Source organism: Lutjanus erythropterus, chromosome 12, assembly GCF_056507025.1.
Source record: "Lutjanus erythropterus isolate fLutEry1 chromosome 12, fLutEry1.hap2, whole genome shotgun sequence".
NCBI lineage: Eukaryota > Metazoa > Chordata > Actinopteri > Lutjaniformes > Lutjanidae > Lutjanus > Lutjanus erythropterus.
In genome coordinates, this window is record NC_139328.1 from 23326405 (window position 1) to 23347900 (window position 21496).

General features: G+C 38.6%; 1 protein-coding gene across 1 annotated transcript in view; it reads right to left on the reverse strand.

Annotated features, from left to right (window-relative positions):
- atp1a2a (ATPase Na+/K+ transporting subunit alpha 2a) overlaps positions 1-21496 on the reverse strand; it is a 62780-nt gene that overhangs the window by 38167 nt on the left and 3117 nt on the right. Inside the window, exons 3-9 of the mRNA XM_084733252.1 lie at positions 18338-18397; positions 17329-17532; positions 10802-10915; positions 10210-10344; positions 6752-6869; positions 4761-5029; positions 1312-1510 (exon numbers count right to left, since the gene is read on the reverse strand). Of these exons, the coding sequence (XP_084589378.1) occupies positions 1312-1510; positions 4761-5029; positions 6752-6869; positions 10210-10344; positions 10802-10915; positions 17329-17532; positions 18338-18397 (1099 nt within the window). The remainder of the gene's footprint in view (positions 1-1311; positions 1511-4760; positions 5030-6751; positions 6870-10209; positions 10345-10801; positions 10916-17328; positions 17533-18337; positions 18398-21496) is intronic.

Below are 21496 nucleotides of genomic sequence, written 5' to 3' on the forward strand. Positions count from 1 at the left end.
TCTCCTGAAAACTGAACACACTGTCTTTTCTTTCAGCACTTGCACTTTTTCAGCAGTTGCATTTTACAGTACACATATCAGACGTAACAAGCTGTACTTTGTACCAAAATTAGACAAAAACTAGGAATAATATGTTGTTTATAAGACAGTATTAGATCCTTATCAGACTTTCTTATAGAGTAATTAGGGACACATTACAACAGAATTGCACTGTAAACTAAAGTGTATTATTTCCCACTGTTAGATCCTTATTAGAAATTTTTGGAAGGTTATTATGGACAAATCAAACCTGAACTGTACTGTAAACTAAAACTTGTTGTTTCTTACTATTAGACCCTTATTATACTTTATTACAGGCTAATTAGGGACACATTACCAAAGAACTTCACTGTAAACGACACTGTATTATTTCCCACTGTTAGACCCTTATTAGTCTTTCATAGAGGGTAAAATAGATCTGTACTGTAAACTTAAGTGAAATCACATATCTGCTATTTCTCCATTTAAAAACCATATATTTTGTCTGCTGTGACTGCGCTTGGAGTGGATTTATTACAACGCTGTAGGCAGATGATGTGATTTGATCGAAGAAGTAGGCATTAGCCTTGGCTACTCTGTCAGTTGTATGGGACCAGTCAAAGAAGGTGTGTCTCAAGTAGCAGATTACAAATTACCCACTCAGAAAGTCTAATAAGGGTCTAACAATGGGCCTACTAAACAATACTTTCTAATAAAGAACGTTATTTCTAGTTTTTCTCTAATTCGATAGAAAGTACAGGTTGTTAAGTCTTATTAGTGTACTGTAAAATAAAGTGTGACTGTTCCAGCTGTATGGCCTTTGGCTGCACTGCTGGCTACTTTTTGTATTATTGCACAATCATCTGACTCAATACGCAATGGTATGCAGAAAGCTCCTGTTTATTTATTATTTTTCTTCCAAACCTTTTGGTTTTTGCTAAAAGCTTATTTGAAATTTGGCTCGATTTGTGGCTGTTTGGTAGGAGACAGGAATCTGATTGGTTCCGCAGCAGCAGCCTTGCCCAGGAACTCTGGGAAAAGACGTGTTTTGTAGCTGAGGGTTGTGCCGCCCACTGCATACCGCTGCTCAATTAATCCAAGTGGCAGTGCGAAAAAGCAATGTTGGTTGGCGGCGTGAACATTGGACAGATGAATTCCGGCAGGTGGTCACACTCCCTCTCTGCATTCCCACACACTCTCTATCTCCCCTTTATATCTCCCATCTTTCCTCCAAGCTCTCTCTTTTCTTTTTCCTCCTCCTCCCTTTCTTTTCCCCACCTCTCTCTGTCTTACCCGTCTGGTCCTCTGTGGTGTCAGCCTCGTGGATCTGGTTGTCGAACCACATGTGGGCCACGGTCATGCGGTTCTGGGTCAGCGTGCCCGTCTTGTCGGAGCAGATGGTGGAGGTGGAGCCGAGAGTCTCTACGGCCTCCAGGTTCTTCACCAGACAGTTCTTCTTGGCCATTCGCTTGGCAGTGAGAGTCAGACACACCTGGGAGGACGGCGGGTGGGAGAGAAAAAGGAAGGGGGTGGTGAGGTGAGAAGGAGGGAGGCAGGCGGAGAGGATGGATGATTGTTAGTCGACGAAGGGGGAGAGCATGTGTACGCACTGGTGCATTCAAGTGTTTGTGCATGTGAAACCATGCGTGCTCCAGGTGCCTTACAGCGTATTAGTGTGTAGGTGTGTGTGCATGTGTGTGCTGCTCACCGCATACTGCTGGTTGGCTGGTTAACAGCAGGTGCACAGGCACATAAAAATACAATGAACAGACACATTCCATATGTTGTAAGAGACACATCAGCACACATTAATTCAAGCTGACCACATTACTCAAATAGCAACAAATGCAGTGCAAACCCACACAAACATTTCCCCACATGACTTGTGATGTGTTTAAAGCAAAAACAACCAAAGAAACCAGTCACTGGAAGTTAATTTATTTTCTGGGACCAGTGAAATGTCGACTGATGGCATTTCAAATGCCAGCTGGCATCCACCTCAGCTCACACTTTGTTTATTGTTGCAGAAAAAGTTAGATGCACTTCAGCATTGAGCGACTCCAACAGTCAGTAATAAATCACCTGCTTTGCTGTGTTCTGTAGCATCATTAGAGCTACAGCTAACATTCACTGAGGGTAAATTTGAGGGAGGAAAGCACAGGTGTAACTAATAGCATTGAAGGTGGCTTTGTTCCATTTAGGTGTGCCAACAAGCCACGACAGTGAGCCAGCAGGCACAATATCAGGGCTTTAGAACTGGCATGCTCAAAGCTGCACTAATCAATATTTTTATGTTAACAATAGATCAAATTACTGCATGTAATGAAGAAACAGCTGCTCAAGACAACAAACCATAGAGAATTAAAACCCAATTCTACATTTTTCCACTTAGTTCTACAGAGTGTTAAGCCTCTTTTAGCTCATTATTTTGGTTTTCAGGCCCACAAACTCCAATTTCATGATCCCCATTTTCAGCAGCATTAGGCACATGGATGTATTACTGAACAGACCAAATGGACACAAGGCATCACAGGGACCATGAGAGTCTATTTGAAGTGACTGTTGTCTTTGCAAAAGTCAATCATGTGACTACAAAGAGATAAAACGACAAAAGTACTATAGAGAGGTATAAAACTACCACAAGGAGACAAAAATTACCACAAAGAGACACAAAAGTACCACAAACATGACACAAAATGACTACAGAGACAAAACAAACTATAAAAGAAGCATAAAGCTATCACAGGGAGACAAAATCAACTATTAGGAGGCACAAAAGTACCACAAAGAGATAAAAAATTACTATTAGGAGACATAAAACTGCTGCAAAGAGACATAAAATTGCTACAAAGAGACACAAATCAACTACAAAAAGACACAAAACACCTTAAAAGGAACACAAAAATACCACATAGAGAAACAAGACAACTACAGGCATTGTGTGTCTGGGTGCGCTTCCTGTAAGATGGGGTGGGAGGCCTTTAACATGTTTTGTGCACAGAGGCCGGTTGTCTCATAATTCATCTATGTTCAGTCAGCTGTTTTCTGCAAAAATCTCATTAAGCCGTGTAAACTACCAGCAGTTAATGACTAGCTGGTGAAGGTCATACATCAAGCAGCCAAAGAACAAGATTTTTTTTACCAACTGTTGGTTGAGACCAAAACAAAATTAAAAGGATAGAGGATATTAGATGTATACTTTCTGGGTGGCTAGAAACACTGATTTCAAAAAGTCTAGACAGCAAAAAAAAAAACAAAAAAAAAACAAAACATGTGACATGCCATTTCTGCAAATTTAATCCAAGCCACATATGGAGGCAGTTTTGAGTAGCAATTCCACTCGGATTTCTATAGATGTCTCTCAGTTCAGCTGTTCAAACTGGATTTCAAAGTAAACTCCCTTCTTCCAAACTCCTTTAGCATTAGTCGTACTGTGACACTCGATGACAAAGTCAAATTCAGAATGAGGTGAGGAGGTGCATCAGAGCAGTTGAGCATAGCGTTGGAGGACAACGGAGAGTTTGTCTGGTGGAGTTTTGCGCCACAACATAACAGCGTGATTGTTTGGAGGGTGAGATGACAGATTTACATTTGCTTTGGAGTTGAAAAACCTTGTCACCAGACATAGTTATCTTAGCAGCTCATGCAGATGGGTTGGTGACGTCTGCACACACACATCTGATTTGATCATTTGCAAATAACAGTGTGGACAGTCTGTCTGAAAGATCTGATATGAGAAACAGATCTGACGTTTCAGTTCCTGGTTTTCCCGCGTCCTTCGATTACCCACACCTGTGTCTCATTAACTCGTCCATCACTAATTTTGCCAGCAGTCAACCCTGTATATATAGCTGTTCCTGTTACTCTGCCAGGTTGTCTTCTTTTGTCTTCAAGAGTTCATCACTTCCCATTTTTTTTCCATTGTTTGCTCCCATAGTTTTTGACTTTGGTCTGTTTATTGGATTTTTATTGCCATCTCTGTACTGGCATCCTGTTTATGACTACCTACCTCTTCAGCAAAGACTTTGCCTTTCTGAACTTTAACTCATATCCTGTGTGGTTCTCTGCACCAACATTTTATAAGGTTATAATAAGTCAGATGTGTTATTTTAAGCTTGTTTCTGCACACCCGGGTGTCAAAAAAACCAATGAATGCAGCTTTAAATGGCCTACAACCATCACCAATCTTATTAGTTACACCTGTGTTTAATAGGACCACTGTCAGAAAGATCTATACTCTGCACACATCCTAATCATACTGTATAAATGTAACCAAAAGCTGCCCTGCTACCAAATGTACACAAATACAAATCAAGTCACACCCTCCTATAACCCACCATCTCCACACAGCTCATTATTACAGCTCTATTTTTTTTTTTTTTTTTTTTTTTTAAAAAGATAATAAAAAGATTTATAATTACCATTTACAACACAAACACTCTTTAACCTTTTTGTTTGTTGTTGTTGTTGCAGTAATTTATAACCTTTCCCCATGGTGCTGTTCACAACTCCCAGCAGCACATTATGACCTGTCCTTGCTACAAGGGGACCTTGTTTACTGTAAACTGAAGTGCACATTGTCTTTTTGCAACAGAAACAAGATAAGCATGTACAGGAACATAAAATGATAAAGAGCGTTTAAAAAATGATTAGTAAATCAGTATAAAGTCCACCAATCATCTCTAAAATCGGTAAAAACTTTATATGATGAGCAGCTCTCATAAAACACACACGGTACTCACAGTGACAGTAGCCAACAGTCCCTCAGGCACATTCGCCACGATGATGCCAATGAGGAAGATGACGGCTTCCAGCCAGGTGTAACCCAGGATGAGTGACAGGATGAAGAAGGATACGCCCAGGAAGACAGCCACACCTGTGATGATGTGGATGAAATGCTCGATCTCTATGTTGATGGGCGTACGCCGGACCTCAAGCTCTGACGCCAGCGTGGCGATGCGACCCATCACTGTTCGGTCACCGGTGGCAATCACGATGCCCCGGGCCGTACCTGAGAGGGAGGGTGAGTCACTGTTAGTCTCTCTGGATAAAAGATTCAGTTGGCAGTCAAGCAGCCATTGTTTTTGTCTTACTGCTTTAGTGAAATGTTTATCTGATTCTCAGATCAATATGCAAAGAGACAAATGACTGTTAACAGTGTGTGAGACACCGTAGGAGTCGAGTGGTGTATTTTGTAAACAGGAAAGAGGCTTGATAGGGAGGTGATAGCTGGATAAGAAGTTGTGATGGATGGAGGTGGATTACAGGTGTTTGGCCAGTGATTAATGGTTGGTTGGACTGAACAGATGCTGCACTGAGTGAGTGAGAAAAGAACCGGAATCACCTAAAATACAACAAATGTAATCCACAGATGTGGCTGGCAGCAGTTTTACAGGGACTATTTTATCAGTAGAAAGTAGTTCCAATTAAAACTGCTCAAAGGGAGATATTGTTTAGTCCAATTCCCAACATAATGTGTTGGTAAAGCATCTCAAGCACAGCAGAATAATGAGAAAATAAGAAGGCACAGGTGGAGGGCAGGGTCTCTGTGGATGCAGGCGCTACCACACACTTCTGGTGGGTCGTGAGTGACGACTGAGAGGGATTATCTTCGTATGAGTCTATGCATTGTTTTTAGGGGAAATTCTGCCTTCAAAGTGCCTTTAAATTCCTCACAAAAAGTAAGGTAATTTATTCATTTTCAAAATTATTAGCATCTTGTTGTCCAGACCACCCATGTTTTCTCCTCACGTGATGGAGTCACATGAAATCTGGTTGTAAATTCTGTCACAGTAGGTGGGAAAAAGTTGAAATACTTTAAATGAAGGAACAGAGGAAGAGGTTGGATGCACTTCCAACTACTCACAAGAACTGCAGGCCTTTTGACATGGATGAAGATGCAGTTGGTGCTGAAACACACTTGTCCATGTGCTCCAGTGTTTTTGGACTTATTTTAATTACAGCAATTTGAGTAGTTGTAATTAGTTACTTCCAGATTTCCCTGATTATGAGTATTATTAGACTTAAAGGACCAGTGTGTAGGATTTAGTGGCATCTAGTGGTGAGCTAGACTGCAAACATGTCACCCCACCCTCCCTTTCCTAATGGGAGAAAATGAAAGGCCACATCTAGAGCCAGTATTTGGCTTGTCCATTCTCAGCTATTGAAACATGGCAGTGCAAGCCCCTCATGCCCTGTAGATGTAAATGATTCAATCTAAGGTGAGTAAAACACAATTATTTGATTATTTTATTTTATTTTAAATATTAAATACCATTTTTGCCATATTCTTCTAATAGATGCCTGTAAACATTACACACTGGACCTCTAAAATTAACATTTTTTTCCAGAATGAATGTACAGCATCTTGGAAACAAACTTTATATGCAACATAGATTAGAAGTTAGATGTAGATGTTGCTGAAGTAGCAGATTCTAATGTAAGAAGCCCATTGAAATCCTTACTGCGTAACTGTTCGATGATTGATAGAAACTGAAATACCAACTGAAATCCCTATGGATTGACACTCATTAATAATCTTTATGCATTCAAAATTCACTAACTACATAGTGGATGTGATGGGATGGAGGAATGCCTGCTCTGATAAATCATACACTGAAACACACTCATGGATGAGTGAGCAATGCAAAACTGTGTTGATGTCCAGATGGCTGAAGAAGAAAGACATTTAGAAGCGATAAGAGACAATCTTGGCCAGATGTGGCCTACTGACCCTCGACACAGTTGGTGGAAAAGAAGCAGATGTTGCGGGTCTCCAGAGGATTTTCGTGTGTGAACTCTGGGGAGCGAGTCTGAGGCTCAGATTCTCCCGTCAGAGACGAGTTGTCCACCTTCACAGGGAGAGAGAGCAACAGAGAATAGCGTTACCCAGATAGACTCGGGGACAGACACAGGAGAGGAGCAGAGGAGGTGAGACTGACAGGGTGGAAATGAGAGAAGCAGCACTGATCAGCAACAAGTGCAAGGATGTAACACTTGTCACGTCAAAACTGTCTTGTCTCTCGCTGATTTTTCACACGTTCCACTACAGGTGAAGGAATGTATACCACTGATCACCACAGTCTCATTACGCTGCTTCAAACTCCAGTGAGATCAATTGGAAAATGAAAGCTGGTGGAACTAAAAGGGTGATATTATGGAGAAATTTTCACCCTTCAGCAACATTAAGTATGCAGAAAGAGATAAAAATGTCACTAATTAAGACAGTCACTATGTTTACATGCATTTTTTTCCTTATTCTGAAACAAACAAAACTCCTACTGAGCAGTTTGCATGATTAATGAAAATTAATCTTCCCCTAATATTCCAGATTATGGACGTTTCTTTGGTTCAAAATAGTTTTTTTTCCCCCAAGGTTTCCACCGGCAGACTTGTTTGATCATGTAAACACAGCCTCCCTTTTTCATTTGTGTAATCACCTTCTTGAAAAGGTCTGCATTGGTGATATTTGCGCATATCCAAAAACCTGCTGATATCCAAGTCTTTCATAATATTTAAAAGTAGGTGTGTGTCTCCCTCCAATCAATTTACAGCACAGAGTTGACTGTAAACAGGCGCAAACGGCAGTAGAAACTCCAGCTGAGATGCATAGTCTAAATTTGCACGTCCAAACAATGCTCCTAAAACCAGAATAATATTGAGTAATGTCTTAATCAGAATATGCTCCACTCAGAGTAAGGCCTAATTCATAATATTGAAGTGGAATACGATGTTAGCCCTGCGATGAACTGGCGACTTGTCCAGGGTGAACCCCGCCTCTCGCCCAATGTCAGCTGAGATAGGCTCCAGTAGCCCTGCGACCCTTACGGACTAAGCGGTTACAGAAAATGAATGAATGAATGAATACGATGTTTACATGGCCTGTGTCACATACATGTATCAAATAATAGTGGAAAATTAGTGTGCATACTGTGCAATATTTGATGCAGGTGAATTTTAACTTCAGTGTGCAAAATCAGTGCTTCATTCAGGTGTATTATCATCATTCTATGTGCAATATTAATATTCCCTCTGTGCAAAGGTGTTAATTCAACTGTTGGATCCATTTATATTGTGCATACTGTTCCTATTTTTATATTTCTGCTTGTTTAAATTGTTCATATTTTTATTTTATGAATTTTTTGTTCACATCCTCTTGCTTGTATTTTTAGATTTCATTTTATATTTTTATTGATGATGCTTTATATTTTTGCAATCCACTTTGCTGCCGTAACACTGAAAATTTCCCTGTCGTGAGACTTATAAAGGATTATTTCTTCTCATCTTATCTGGTGACCCTCCAGCCTTCCCTGCAGCACCATGAGCAGGTTACCATTTTTGATTCCAAGTGAAATGTCTCAGCAACTACTGGATGGATTGGAAATTTGCTACAAACATTCATGTGATACAAGGATGTACAGAATTAACTTCAGTAATCCTATGACTTTTCATCAGGCCAAGTCTTCACCCAATACTTTGTGTATGACGAAAATACCTGCAAAACCAATAATACTTCCATCAGCCTGTGCTGTACTTTGTTTTAGTGCTGATTTAATGGCATCTAGAGGTGAGCTCGTAGATTGCACCCAACTGAATTCTGTTCACCTCACTCTCCCCTTCCAAATGTGTAGGAGTACCTATGGTGGCTGTGAAACTTGTGAAATACACTAAAGGACATATCTGGAGCTAGTGTTTGGTTTGTCCATTCTGGGCTACTGTAGAAACTTGGCTGTCCAACATGGCTGCTTCTGTGAAAGGGGACCCATGCCCTCTGTAGATAAACAGCTCATTCATAGATAGCAAAAACAAAATTATCAATATTTTCACATGATTATACACTAACCCATTTAATCCTGAATTTTTGCCAAACATGAAAGTATCCTAATCTTTTGTCCTTAGTAACCATTTGAAATAATCACTCATTTGTAATTTTTTAAATATTTTTATAGAAAAGTAGGTAAACAACTGGGTTTTATGGTCAGTCACAATAGTGACCGGTGGGATAATGTGTAGACTGATATTAAATGATTTCTCCAAAGCAGTCATCAAAAATATCAACCCAGTTACTAAAACATTTACATCTCATTCACTGGCAGTATGTGGGGTACAGCTAGAATGCTCTATCACGTGGTTTCTTAAAGTGTGACCCGTGGGCTAATTGCAGCCTTCAGAAATATCCAGGTAACTGGAGCAAGGTCGTATCCAGGTTTCTGAAACCAGAAGTAAGGTCTTATCCAGGTTTGTGAAACCAGAGGTAAAGTCTTAACCAGGGGTAACCTGGGGTAAAGTTGTATTCATGTTTCTGAAACCAGGGGTAAGATCTTATCCAGGTTACCCCAGTTTCAGAAACTTGGATAAGATCTTACCCCTGGATACCAGGTTAAGATTGTAACCAGTTTTGTGAAACCAGAATAAGCTGTTTACATACACAAAACACAGATAGTCCAAAAACCCCTTTAGACGCAGGATACTTGTGAGCATGTGAACACACTCAAGCCCTTCTAAAGTGCATGGGTCAAAGCACAAGGTGAAAGGGCTTTAATTTATTCAAGACATGTCCAAATCTGAAAGATTGTTAACAGCACCTTGCTATATACCTAAATACACTGTCTTATCCCACCGGCCACTATTGTTGCCGTCAACATGTTTACTCATTCTGTGACCACACTGAACAAAGTGGAGTAATTACAAATGCATATATCAATACTAGACACCTTAAAGATAATGTCTACCAAATATGTTTGTCCTGTCTTTATGTTAACATACTTTAATAACCTTTTGTTTGCAGGTTTTGATGCAGCCATCTTATTCATATGGTGCATTCATGAAATAAACATCATGTCATGTGACAGTTTACACTAAACATGTGACACTGCACATATTTCATGGGGACTTGCATTGATACATCATTCACTAATATTTTTAGAGCCTTATAACTGAACAAGTTTTTTACAGCCACTATTGTGATCGATGGGGTTAAATGTGCTAATGAAAAAATCCTCTGATATATCCCCCTAACTCTTAAACACTGGACCTATAAAATTGATGAACATGATAAACAGTAATTGATTAAAAAGTATTGAAAGAATTAAAGTTGAAAATAAAAAGTAAACAGCAAATCAGCTGAGCTACTGTAATCCCACACAGACCTGCAGGCTCCCCTGGGCTGAGCCCATAGCTCCCCTCCCCTACCTTGCATCCGCTAGAGGAGATCACTCGAAGGTCAGCTGGGATGCGGTCTCCCCCTTTGATCTCCACCAGATCTCCCAGCACCACAAGCTCAGCATTGATTTGCATCTTCTCCCCCTCCCGGATCACCAGCGCTTGCTGGCATGGGCAAAAAGGAAGAGAGAGATGAGGAGGCAGAGGGAGTACGAGGAAGGGAGAGAGAGTTTGGGAACAGAGAGAGGATTTAGTCAGAGCAAGAGAGAGAAGTGCGATAAAAAAAAAAGTGCCAGAGGGTGTAGAGGTATGTGAAAGGGAGAGATAGAGAGAGGAAAGGGAGAAAGAGGAAGAAGACAGGTAGGGAAAAAGGAGACAAGGAGCGAGTGAAAACAGCCTAAATAGATTAAAGAATTAGGCAATCGAAGTGCTAGAGGTGGATAACGCGAGGGGAGTTTTTATGCAAACACACTCACAATCCGAAGTTGGCTCAAACATTTATTCTTCCTTTGTGCAAGCTTATTAGGTTTCCACTCAGTGAGTGTGTAAGCCCTACTTGAGGGACGGCTTATTGATTCAGAAAGCTCTAAGACTACACCAAACACCAAATGCATCAACTTACCTGTGGCACCATTTTTTTGAAGGAGTCCATGATACGGGAGCTCTTGGCCTCTTGGAAGTAGGAGAAACAGCCGGTGATGATGACCACGGCTGCCAGCACCACACCCAGATAGAGCTGAAACGGGGACAAACCCAAGCCACAGGGGGGAGTCTATGTCATTATCAACTTAGTTTGGTTCATGTAAGGCATTTTTTAAGTGCAGGAAAAGGGGATTTACAAACCTCGAAAAGGTTTTAAAACAGCAAACCCTTCAATTCACCGTGCAAGAGACAAGTTAAGAGCGAGGAAACCTGGGGAAGCTCTCAGTCTTAGTGGAAGATTTAAAAGGAAGAGTCGTCCTCAAGCTGAATTCTCGTGTACTATTCCTGTCATCTTTGACGGCTCATTCAATGTTAGTCCAAGTGAACATCTGTCTCCCAAACCCAGAAAAACCAAGAACTGACACTCTGATCTGCAAGGCCACCAAGAGACACTTTCTGAACTGGAGCCTGGCTCTGCAGACTAAAGCATGGAACATTTATGGGCCATTCCACCGAATCAGTGCCAGAATAGTGTATGCAGAAATATGCATGAAAAGTACTTTTATAATACATTATATTATCAAGCAGAATGTCCTGCACTTTGCCCTAATGGGAAATATTAAGATGTGTGATGTAAAATCTTAATAAAAACTACCTAGAACAGGATCTACTCATAACTTTTGGGGGAAATTCTTAGAGGTGCATCGCTAGAAGAAACTCTTTGTACTAGGAAGCTTTATGAATATGGCCCCAGATCATAAATTCATAATTTGTTGGTTAAAATACACATCTTAGTTGCGTCTCCAGATTTTCATTCAGTCTTGTAACCCTTACACATTTCCATTTCCACATACACATTGACTTTGTGTATTTTTGATCACGTCATAAGTGTGACTGAGAGTTTCAATCTCATCGTTCAGTCTTGTTACATAAATCATTTCTTACATGTTATGTAAGGGATTTTTTAAAATATAGTTTGGACAAACCACTTGAAGGTGCAAAGTGTTCTCATGCTATTAGTATATAGATATCATGTGGCTACATATCAGGTATTTGCTAATGCTGTGCTAAAAACTCAGTCCTGTTAACTTTTTGTCCTCAATTAGAAACTTTGTAATAGGTAAAAAAAAAATGGCATGAGATTGACCATTGCACCCCTTGAATGGTTAAACGTGTTATTGGATGCATTTCTGAAACAAGGTAAAGAAAGCAGTTACAACATGCAAGTGGTACTGATTTGGTGGAATAGTCCTTTTTTTCTGGTGTATGTTATGTTATTTTCAGTGAACATTTTCAGTTCTACCAGTGAAAAAGCTGTTATGACTCAAGCTCTCACTGATGCAAACAAGACAGCGAGACACTTTGGATGAAAGCATCTGCCACCAGCTGGTGTACTGAATGTCCTGGACTCCTGGAAAACAAAATTCTTAAACCCTGAAAAGTTGCCTTTTTCGAAAGGTGCTGCTTTCATTTGACAGCAACAACAGAATGTTTTGCCTTTTTTTTTTTACACTTGAATGCTTTTTTTTTTTTTTTTTTTTTTTACTGTAGCAGTGCAAACTCTTCTGAACCAGGAAATACATCTGTATCCTCAGAAAATCACTTGTCAGTGTTTACAACATTTGCCTCCAATTCAGTGTGCAGGTTGCAGCTCCTTTTTGGGCAGATTTGAAGCTCAGCTTTTGTGCCTCTCCCTGCTTCAGGAAACATTTGCACTCGTTCACCACCTGTACAGAAGTGTAGAAGCAGCATCTGTCCAGGCAGGTGACACATTTTAATCTACTTAAATTTAGAGTTTTGATTTGCCCAAAACTATGGGTTAATCCCACACAAATTGCAGAATAAACAGACTGAAGGGATTTTGTGTCCTCAGTGTGGTCTGAATGAGAGAAAAATAAGTCTTAAGGAATCAGGTCTTGCTAAAAAATAATAAAAATGCCTTAGTACAGGATATTTGTGAGGAAAAAAGGGATGAACCTCATACAATTTACAACAGAAAATCTGATAAATATTTATTATGCATGAAAGTCTCCTCTGTAACATATAAAAGGTTCTAAGAGATCTAAGTGGTGGTTCAAACGTGTTTCATAACCTTAACCTGGTGCCATTTTTTATTTCTTAAAATAATAATTTAAATCATATATATATTTTAAATATCACTTTTATATTAATCAACTAATCAACATAAATATAGGCAATGATGATGATGATGAATATAAATATATTAGCTTTTCAGTACAACTTGTTTTTACTACAAAGATACTGAAAGAAAACTAATCCACTCAGTCATGTTGACCATTATGCATCTAAGGATGAAAGGGCTAGTTTGTCTTATTTGAAGCAGAGTTGTGTGAGGTATTTATCCATTGTCAGTGTGTTCTGGGAGGTAAAGTAACTGATTTTGCCGACGGAGACTGGTTGTGATATTTGGCTTCTTTAATGGCCGTTTCCTGTCAGCAAAGGCTGTCTGACAACACGTTGAAAATGTTCTCATTACAGTGTACACTTTAACTGATATTGATACCTTTTGTTCATTGCTTAGCTCCCTGTAAGTATACACTGACTTTTAGGACCTCATACAACTCTGCTTCAAATAATCCAAATCATCCCTTTGAGAATTTCCTTTTACACATTCACTGTCCTGCATCCATCTCTGTGTCTCATGTAAAATGCAGTTTCTGGTTGATTGTGGACAGCACTGAACTTTTGCATACATAAATCATTTTTTTTTTTTAACATAAACGCAATGAGAAATTGTGGCATCACAGATTTCAGTATTTTTCATAACTTTCTCCCACTTGGATTTCTTAAGACCTTTGATATGTTATAAAAGACATATTCATGAGACTACAGAGAACAGTTGAAAGAGTTTCCGTTGCAGTTTGTGTGGGATCATGTCGTATAATGCCTGCGCTATTAAAGGAAGACTGCAAATATGAATTTTAAAATACGGTAGTACGTTCATTGTGCAAGTTCAGCAGCACTTTCAGGAGCCTGTGAATGCTCAAACATTTTCTCAAACAGAACAAGACAATGCATTCTTTCAGCTCGTACATATCCATAAAAATAATGAAAATTAAGTTTTAATCCAACAACAGCAATGTGTAAAGTTCTGTTAGGGTGGATTTTCATCTTAAATAACTGCTTGTACATTATGCAAAGGCTCAAAGTGCCAAAGCTGCAGGCAGTCAGGGCTTTGAAGTAGCTCACCAGAGCATCCAGCTGTACATACTCAGTACTGAATGTAGAGATTAAATCGTGAGGAGATTAAAGTTATCACGTGTGTGCATGTGCGTGTGTCTATCTACTGTATGTCACTGTATATTATGCAACGGCTTAATGCTTGTCTGGGGTTTGGAGAGCGCTGAATGATGATTGCATAATGACTCAGAGCCATAAAGTGCAGTATGGATGGCTGCTTGGCTCCATTTGATCAGCGGTTGGTCTGAGTATTTATCCGCACTAATGCCAGGAATGATGCCAGTGTCAGCGGTTGTTTTTACGTCACACTCTCTGATGGGAAGGTGGGGGGGCCTCTGTGTTTATTTGTAATTCTATACTAAGGAGGACACAATCCTGGAGTGTTTTAATGGGTTTAAATGCGTTTTATGTGTTTTTCCTTCTATTTAAATGCCCTTAAGTGTCACTCTTTTTCCCCTCGCTGTCTTTACTTTACACATTTCCTTTAGTGAACACTGGCTCTGTGTTGGTTTGTGTGACCTAATTGTGTTTCCATTTTGGCCCAGACTCACGGAAAGAAGATTTAGATCTCAAGAGGCCATCCTGGTTCAGTAAAGGTCATTTTAAAAAAAAGAAGAAGAAGAAGAAGGGTAAGGAAAATCCAGCAAAATTAAGTATTGTCATTCTTGCCTCTTGTTTGAAGTTAAGTTTAGGATTTTTTTTTTAAATTAGGACACACATGTGCATTTGTGTCCATACATTAACATGTGTTTCAGCTTTGTAATAATTTGATAATACTGTTTCTTTGATGCTCAGTGGAATTAGGACATTGTCTTACTGACAGATGGTGTGATCATATTGAGTTATCACTTGATAAAATTCTGTGGTCCAAATTAATGACTCTGCATAAATTATAATTAAAAACAAATGAGTCATTTAAGATTTGTTTTACTTGGAATATTTATCTTCCTCAGAAAAAAATTCTCACATAGCTCAGGATAATATCAAACAGGCTCCATCATACGCAGTTATAAAGAGGCACTGGGATTAAATTCTCCCTCATGCATTAAATGTCATTTAGAAATTGGACACGTGTACATGAATACAATGGGCTGCTAAATGCACAAATTAGGTTACAATATTCTTTAATATTCAAATAAAATATTTAAGTATTTAGTTCCCTTTGTTCATGTTTAGCTGATTTTTTAACAGCATGCTATATGTAAAAAATGTATGTTAAAACTACAACTACTAAGAACTTTAATATTTTGTCAAATTTGGAGGCGCTTGTGGAAAAAAGCAGTTTCCACTGTGATAACCACAAATTGAAGCATCAAAAATGGTCTCAATAAAAATCTCATCATCCATCTCATGTACTATTCATTGTGACTTGGCCTGTGAAAATGTAAGACCAAGAAAGAGCTAATCCTCTTGCAGATGGTCCTGTTAACTTATGTAGGTCATATAGAGGCATCAGTTATAAGTGAGTGAGATTGTTTCATAACCAGTTAAAAACTCCCTGTCATAGCTTTACATGTTAACTCTAAATGGAAAGTGAGCTAAATATTCAGAATATATCAGCTAGAAACTTGTTACCAAATTTTTTACATTCCACACCCAATATAATACAAAGTACGAAAGACAAAGTGTTCACTTTGATCAGATATGATTTGTAGTTTTCACCCTTTTTTTAACTGTCTAAAATGAAGACAGTGCAAAAATGCAAAACTAAAAGGAATATTGTTAAACACAGCTGGACAGATCCTTGACTCAATTTCAGGATTTTTAAAGATGTTCCTTCAGTGAAAGATTGCTTTGGAGAAAATGACCTACTATGTCCTAAAATGAGAATATCAAGAGACTAATCAAGATATAACCAGTCACAGAGGAGGGCCCCTCTGGGCTGGACTTCCTTCTGCTTAACTAACAACCCTGGAACTGACTGTGGCTCAAATTACTTAAATCAGCAATTTGATTCAGAACCTCAAGAAAAAGATGAAAAAAAGGGTTTGTTTTGCACATGTGAAGAGTTTCGTTTGATGTAGGGATGTCATGATATCTGATTTTCATTACATGTTTATCATGGTCAAAATAATTCATGATAACAATATTATGGTGTTTGTGTTGTTTTGCTCACAATAAAAAAAAAACTGTTTTTCAATGAGTGGGAGTATTTAGTATGCTTTTGATCCTTACTATGACCATGCATCTGATATATTGATCAAGATTTGGAGGTGGTAAGGAGGTGGAGTGAGACTCTTTAACCGTAACTATACAAAAGTAAACAAAGAGTGCAATTACACTTAATTGATAATGAAAAGGTGTGTGTGTGTGTGTGTGTGTGTGTGTGTGTGTGTGTGTGTGTGTGTGTGTGTGTGTGTGTGTGTGTGTGTGTAGAAGGCAGGAGACAAAGGGAGGATAGAAAAAAACCCCAGAAATGATAGGATGAGGATGAGGAGAGGATATAGTGTGTCAAATGTGCAGGAGTATTTACACAGTATTATCATATGTGTATTATTAATGTGATATCAATATATTTATTTTTTAAATATCACAGTTTTCATCAATACAGGTAAATTGCGACACCCCTAGTTTGATGAAAAAACTAAGAACTCGGTGATTTACATTTTAACTCTGATCGTTTTATATGTGATTTTGCATATATGTATCATATTGTAATGTATATTTTGATATGGAGAAAATATTATTATTTATATTGTGATATTGGACACAACTACAAGCAAGCAACATCCCCCAAATTACAGAGATAATTCTTGTATTAATATAATAATACTACATCAACCACATGTCATTAAACACCCCAGTATACCATCAATACATACCTGTGACACAATACATTATACTGTGTTTTTGCTGCTTTAAACCCTCGTTAGTTGTTATGTTATTTTTAATTGTATTTCATACTTTATATAACTTAGATTCTGTTGCTGATATTTTATATCATTCCTGTTTTATTTATTCTTTGTAAATATGTGTGAGTCTTATACACAAATGCACCATTTGAGGGTAAAGCAACTGCAGTTCTTAAATCTTGAATTTTTACCAGTTTAGATTAGATTTATGTTTAAGATTGGAATTTGAACTGTGTGTGTTTATTTTGTCTGCTTGCATATGTAAACCTCCACCTTGAAAATACAGATAAATATATCGGAGCATACAGGTGGAACTGTTTGTGTTTGCATGCGTATGACCCTGTTTGTGTCTGCTGTAGCTGTCTTTGTGTACCTGCTCCTCTGCCTGTGTGTGATTAATATGTAAGGTGTGTGCTGGTACACATGCGTGCATGTTTTACAAGCAGTTTCTCACATTGTCATTGGGCACCTCGTCCTCTGTGGCCACCTGGATGCTGTAGGCCAGGAAGCAGAGGATGGCACCGATCCAGAGCAGGATGGAGAAGCCGCCGAACAGCTGACGGCAGAACTTGACCCACTCTGGGGTGGTGGGGGGAGGGGTCAGTGCATTTGGACCGTCCCTGGCCAGAATCTCCACAGCTCTGGCGTTGGTCAGGCCCTGAGGGAGAGCAATTTTTAGGAATGAATGTCTTTCTGCATGCACCGGGAATCTTATTACAACACAACGGCCCCTTTTTCACCACGGCTTAAAAAGCAATTTTACTGCTATAGTTGCAGAACATCAAGTATTCCTGCCTGGCCTATTTAACGCCCCAAGTATAATAAACTGGGTGACTCCTCTCATCTAAGGTTTAATGCCACAGAACTGTTGAATGTAACTTCATTGATTTTTTTTCTGATTTTATGCCTAATAGTATCAATGTCCGGTTTACAGAAAATCCATGTAAAAGCCTGAAATACTATCATTTAATTACACTGGACAAACTCTCTTTCATAGTGTAGCAAGATTTTAATGTTTTTTACAGCTGAGAAATATTTTTGGAGCACCACAGCTTATATTTTTTCAAACACTAATCTTTAAAAGATCAAATCAGTTTCACTACAGCTGCAATGTCAAACTTAGGGTATGCAGCAAATGTGGTTACAGCGCAAAGACTTTTGTGTTGTGTTTGTATCTGCCTGTTTATGGGATTGTAAGAGCTGTTGCATCAAAGTGTGTATGATTGTCTGTGTGTGTGTGATTGAGGGATTAAAGATGAATGAGGCTCGAGGCGAGCTAGGGAGGCCGCGGTGGATCTAACTTGACCAAAGTAACACTCGGTCTCGGTCTGGATGTTGCCTTCCAGTACAGGCAGGCAGAGATTACATCTCTATGGCAGATATGACAGCAACTCTTTGTTGTGTGTGACTTGTGTGCAAGTGTGCATGTGTAAATGAGAGTACTTGTGTTTGTGTGTCATTACCCGTGTGAGGTCCACTCCGTAGCGTTTTCCTAGATCATCCAGAGGTATTTTGTGATCGTCCTGCAGGGATAAAATGTTAAATTTTTATTTGTGCTTCAGTGGAACAGAAACAGTAAACAGAGTCATAGTCATTATAATTGGCCAGAAACATTAAAAGGAATAATCCAGATTTTTTGACGTAGGGTTGAATGAGGTACTTATCCATAGACAGCGTGTTACCTACAGTCGATGGTGGAGAAGCAGCAGAGGTAATGTAGTTGGAAATTTCACAATGTACTGCTGTGGACAGGGTCACCAACAAAACATAGCAACCTAAAAACAGACCCTCCTAAAAAACAAATCAATATAAGATTATGTGTACGCTACATTTAGAATATTTTCCATGCATTACTTTGCCACCTGACAGCCACTTTTGACAAAAAACTGCAGCCAAATATTGTTTTCTCTCTCTCAACCAGACTCCATTGGTGAAATCAGTAATTTTACCCTGCAGAACACAGGAGTTTCTGGTCTACTGCTGCTTTAGTCAGTTAGTATGTTTGTGTTATTGTGTGACTTTTGGGAGTCCGAACTTAACTATTAAAACATAGAAGTCACACAATAACACAAATAAACAAACTAACTGAGGCAGCCGTAGACCAGCAACTACTGTGTTCTATAAGGTAAAATGACTGATTTTGCCAGTGGAGTTTTGTGGCTTTGGAGAGAGCAATATCTGATTTAAATAACATGCAAAAAAGCTGTCTGACAGCAAGGTAAAGCTGCGAAAATCTTCTAAAGGTTACATACTTTTAAACTGCTATTGATTTATTTAGACTGAACTTTTTTTGAGGGCTAACATTAATTTGCTGCTGACCCACAGCAGTACATTGCTTAGCTTCCTGCACCAGTAATCCACCTAATGTAGGTAATACACCTACTATGAATAAGTACCTCATATAACTCCACTTCACATAATCCGAACTATTCCTTTAAAGGGAATTAGTCTTTGATATATCGCAAATGGGAAGCTATTATTTCACAGCAATGCATTCAGCGTTCTGCTATGTGAACTCAGTCTGGCTGCAGCAGTAATGGGAAGTTTAATAACTGACCAGGGTAATGGTCAAATACATCGTCCATCTCACTGAAAAAATACTTTATTCTCTGTGTCTGACATGGATTCAGTAGTTTTATAAATATGATTCATTCCTCATGACAGATCAAACAGGTCAAAGAGTGATGTCCACTCCCCTGCATCTCCAAGTAGGTCTGAGCTAGAGGTGAGCAAACTGTCTGTTTTCCAGGTAAAAATAGAAAGTAAACCAGCTTCAGTCATTAATTTTATCATTTCTTCACATTTATGCATGATGTGCTTTTGCTATTCTGTATGATACTGTGCCTTAAAAAGGAGACATGCTTTGATTCTTGGAGGTGGTACTGTATATAGCTGGAGCCTTCTGGAGAGGAGACCTCCTTACATTAAGTAGAAACAGATGTTTAAGATAGAAGAAGAAGGCTTATCTCACAAGTCTGGGACACGTGAGACTGATCAACCTATACGTCCAACAGTGACGTCAGTGTACAACTAAAAACAAAATCGGTTGTTGGCTGCTACGTGGCTTCAGCCAAGTAGCTGAAAGTTAATTAAAGGGACAGTGCACTCCAAAATCAAAAGTGCACATTTTTCCTCTTACCTTGAATTCTGTTTATCCAATAGTAGATAGTTTTGGTGTGAACTGCAGAGTTTTGCTGGTATTGGTATTTGGTGGTACATAATGATGCCTGCCTTCTCTTGAATACAACTCAACCAGATGTCATTTGGCTTGTGGGGCTCAAAGGTCAAGAAAATACCACCAACTGTATCACTGCACTAGCGAGGTCAGTGGTGCTAATGTTGCAGCCAGGGTCCAAAATTAACTTTTTGGTTGCCAATAGCAGGTCAACTGTGAAAATTTATATTTACATTTACATTTACATTTACATTTACTGGGCATAAAACTATATCACACATTATTTGACTTAAAACACTGCAGTACACACTTTTGTTTTGAGCTGGCTTGATTTGATTCACTGACATCACTATAGGTGATGGAGAGTGAAAATAAATGCATATTAAAGCATGTCAAAATCTAAGGAAAGCAACGACAAAAACTTGTTGAATGTTTAACAGTGACATAGGCAAGTCAGTTAAACACAATAATTGCGTTTGCAATTCTGCAATAAACACTTATAAGTAACTCATAAGGCTTCAGTTGTTAACAAGTTTCTAATAAGTGCTTGTAAATGTTTTATAACAAGCAAGTTTATTATGCTATTATCAACTTTTAAATCATCTTTAAACAATTATTAATGTTAATAAGTTATAATTAGTTCATGCTTAGGGCCTTATTACATACACAACACTTACTACAGGCACCATGATATAAAGTGGTACCTATTTTTGTTTTTGGAGGTGAACTGTCCCTTTAACTTTTGGCAGAAAGCCCAATAGCATGTTAGTTCTTAATTTTGGAAAACTATTAAAGCTGATATTTTTGCCTTGTCTCTGAGACCCATCCCTTTGATTTCTTATACCAAGATTTGTCTTTCTTATTATTGCACAACAATACTTTTAATCCCCATCAATTCTATATTTTATGTGTCCTGAGTGTTTGCATCAACTATCCACAACAAAGTGTGGCCCATTAAAAGCTGTATAAAAATCCATCCTCTGTTGTTTGGTGGCTAGAGCTGTAACAATTAGTCAACTAATTGGTTACTTTTCAAACAAAAATATCAAACTATGCTGGTTATAACTTCTCACATGTGAGGATTTGCTGTCTTTCTTTGCATTTATGGCAGTAAATGAAGAGTCTTCAGGTTTGGGACTACAGATTGGACAAAAGAAGTAATTTAAAGATGTCACTTTGGGCTCTAGGAAATTGTGATGAGCATTTTTCACAATTTTATGATATTTTATAGACTATACAAGTCACTGATTGATTGTAATAACTGGCAGATTAATAGTTAATAAAAAAATAATCATTAGTTGCAGCCCTGTTGGTGGTATATTTGTGTTGTTATTCCTGTGCAACTGGCACTTCGAGATATTTCCACTGTAGCTAAAATAGTTTGGTACAAAAAATTCAGCTACCAGCTGTCAAGGATGGTGTCAACCCACAGAATGAAGGTTACTTT